Source organism: Mandrillus leucophaeus, unplaced genomic scaffold, assembly GCF_000951045.1.
Source record: "Mandrillus leucophaeus isolate KB7577 unplaced genomic scaffold, Mleu.le_1.0 Scaffold189, whole genome shotgun sequence".
In the NCBI taxonomy this organism is placed as follows: Eukaryota; Metazoa; Chordata; class Mammalia; order Primates; family Cercopithecidae; genus Mandrillus; species Mandrillus leucophaeus.
In genome coordinates, this window is record NW_012101909.1 from 1,159,999 (window position 1) to 1,162,109 (window position 2,111).

Here is a 2,111-nt window from a genome sequence, read left to right on the forward strand (position 1 = left end):
ATAGTAGGTGCTCAATACATATGTGTTGAATAATGAATGTTGTAAATGTAATATAAAGGTGCAGATATTGAGCTAATGAAAAGTACTGTATTATCTTTCCTCATGCTCAGAATGACCGTTGGTTATGTAAGTGACCACTGGGCACAGTATATGAGCCATAACCAAGGCTCAGGATTGGCCCAACAGCCCTACTCTGTGGAGAAACTACAGGTTGAATTTGATGAGCTGTTTTTGAGGGCTGTCCTGCATGTGCTGAAGGCCAAAAGGTAAGTAAGACATATGATATTTGGTGAGAAGTTACTTCCTCACTGGTAAGAACCAGTCGAGTGAAAGCCACTTAAGTAGGTCTTTTATAATAGTTTCTTAGTGTATTTCATCTGTTTCTTATCGAGGGCAAATTCTTGGGCCTTAGTTTCCTTATCTGTAGTACCCCCCTGTTGGCTGAAATGGTCTCTCTCTCTCTCAATTTCGTTCTGTTGTAAGATAACACTATTCTGGTGTCTCAGTTTTTTGCCACCCTGAACTTTTGGGGCAGCCTTGAGCAGGGGAAAACAGGATAGATTGTATCTGTCACATACCCACTGCGGTGCCTGCAGGGAGAAGCGGTAGGTGCGCAGCATGTGGTGCAAATGATTTGCTGATTTTATTGTTCAAGTTGCCTTCCTGTAAGGGTTTTAAGGTCTGGGAATGTCATGGATCTTAGTTCCCTATCTTAGCTTTGTAAATGCTGTCTTTGGATCATGCTGTCTGTGCCACTGCTTGTAGCCTAGGACCTGTTTGAGGCATAGGCAGGGGCACAGCTGCACGTCCCGTGCTCCCGTCCCTGAGCCACTGGCCCAGTTGAGGAGCGGGCTCTGCTGCAGAATTATGCCCTCCACTAGGAGATGCGGGCCTGCCTCCACCCCTGCCCAGCTCTACTTATGAACTACTGGCTCTCCCCTATTTTGGCCCTCTCCTGAGCTAGCTGTCTACACTCCCTCTTGCCATGTGACTCTTAGCCTCAGCCCCCGATTTATTCTGTGTTGTATAGTAAGTTTGAGTCTTGGTCTGCCATTTACTGTTACCCTGGGAAAGTCACTTAATATTTGTGGTCTCACTTTCTTCATTTATAAAATGGAGATGGTGATAATGATATTACTGTGCCATTAACCTCGTGGATATGTGATGAGGCTGAATTGTGGTAATATGAGGAAATACATTTTAAACCACAAAGGACTTTTCAAATGTAAGTGGGGGTTGTTCTTGTATGGTTTCATATGGAGAATAGAATAATCTAGAGACTTAGAGAAAGATCAGGAATTCTTAGCTAAGTGTTAACCACTTTTAGACACTGTGAAGGCGTAAGTCTAACTTAAATAGAACTTGGGTATAGAAATTTATCTTTTTTTTTTTTTTTTTTTGTGATGGGGTCTCACTTTGTTGCCCAGGCTGGAGTAGCATGATCTTGGCTCACTGCAACCTCTGCATCCCAGGTTCAAGCGACTTTTCCACCTCAGCCTCCCAAGTAGCTGGGATTACGGGCACTTGCCACCACGCCCGGCTAATTTTTTGTGTTTTTAGTAGAGATGGGGTTTCACCATGTTGGCCAGGTTGGTCTTGAACTCCTGACCTCAAGTGATCTGCTCAGTTCAGCCTCCCAAAGTGCTGCGATTACGGATATGAGCCACCGTGCCTGGCCTTATCTTTAGATTACTCCTGTTACACATATACCATAAATTTTGTGGTCTCATGAGATGCACCAAATCCTGTTCAGGATTGTCAGGGCAGCAGTGCAGTAGCACCTGCCCACTGACACCAGCCTGGTACATGGGAGGAGTCTTCCTTCTCTGATCTGTCACTTATTTTTGTGCTTGCTTAGTGGAGAGGCAAAGCTGTCATCCTACTTACTGGGGCTTATATATTGAGCTGTGAACCCTTCCTGTAACATTGTGTATATAATTCACAAAGATAATTGTTTTAAAATGTTGACAGCTATTGTTCTTAAGTTTATTTTAGGAAACAAATTATATGAGAACCAGATATTTAAAGCCATGAAATTTAAATTTATTTGGCACTCAAATGGAAATTTCTGGCAATAGCTATCCCTTCAACCTAAAACAAAACTAAACTAT

At 43.0% G+C, this 2,111-nt stretch overlaps 1 protein-coding gene across 1 annotated transcript in view; it reads left to right on the forward strand.

The window, feature by feature from the left end:
• EPG5 (ectopic P-granules autophagy protein 5 homolog (C. elegans)) overlaps nt 1-2,111 on the forward strand; it is a 149,680-nt gene that overhangs the window by 50,720 nt on the left and 96,849 nt on the right. Inside the window, exon 11 of the mRNA XM_011978099.1 lies at nt 59-266. Coding sequence (XP_011833489.1) covers nt 59-266 — 208 coding nt within the window. The remainder of the gene's footprint in view (nt 1-58; nt 267-2,111) is intronic.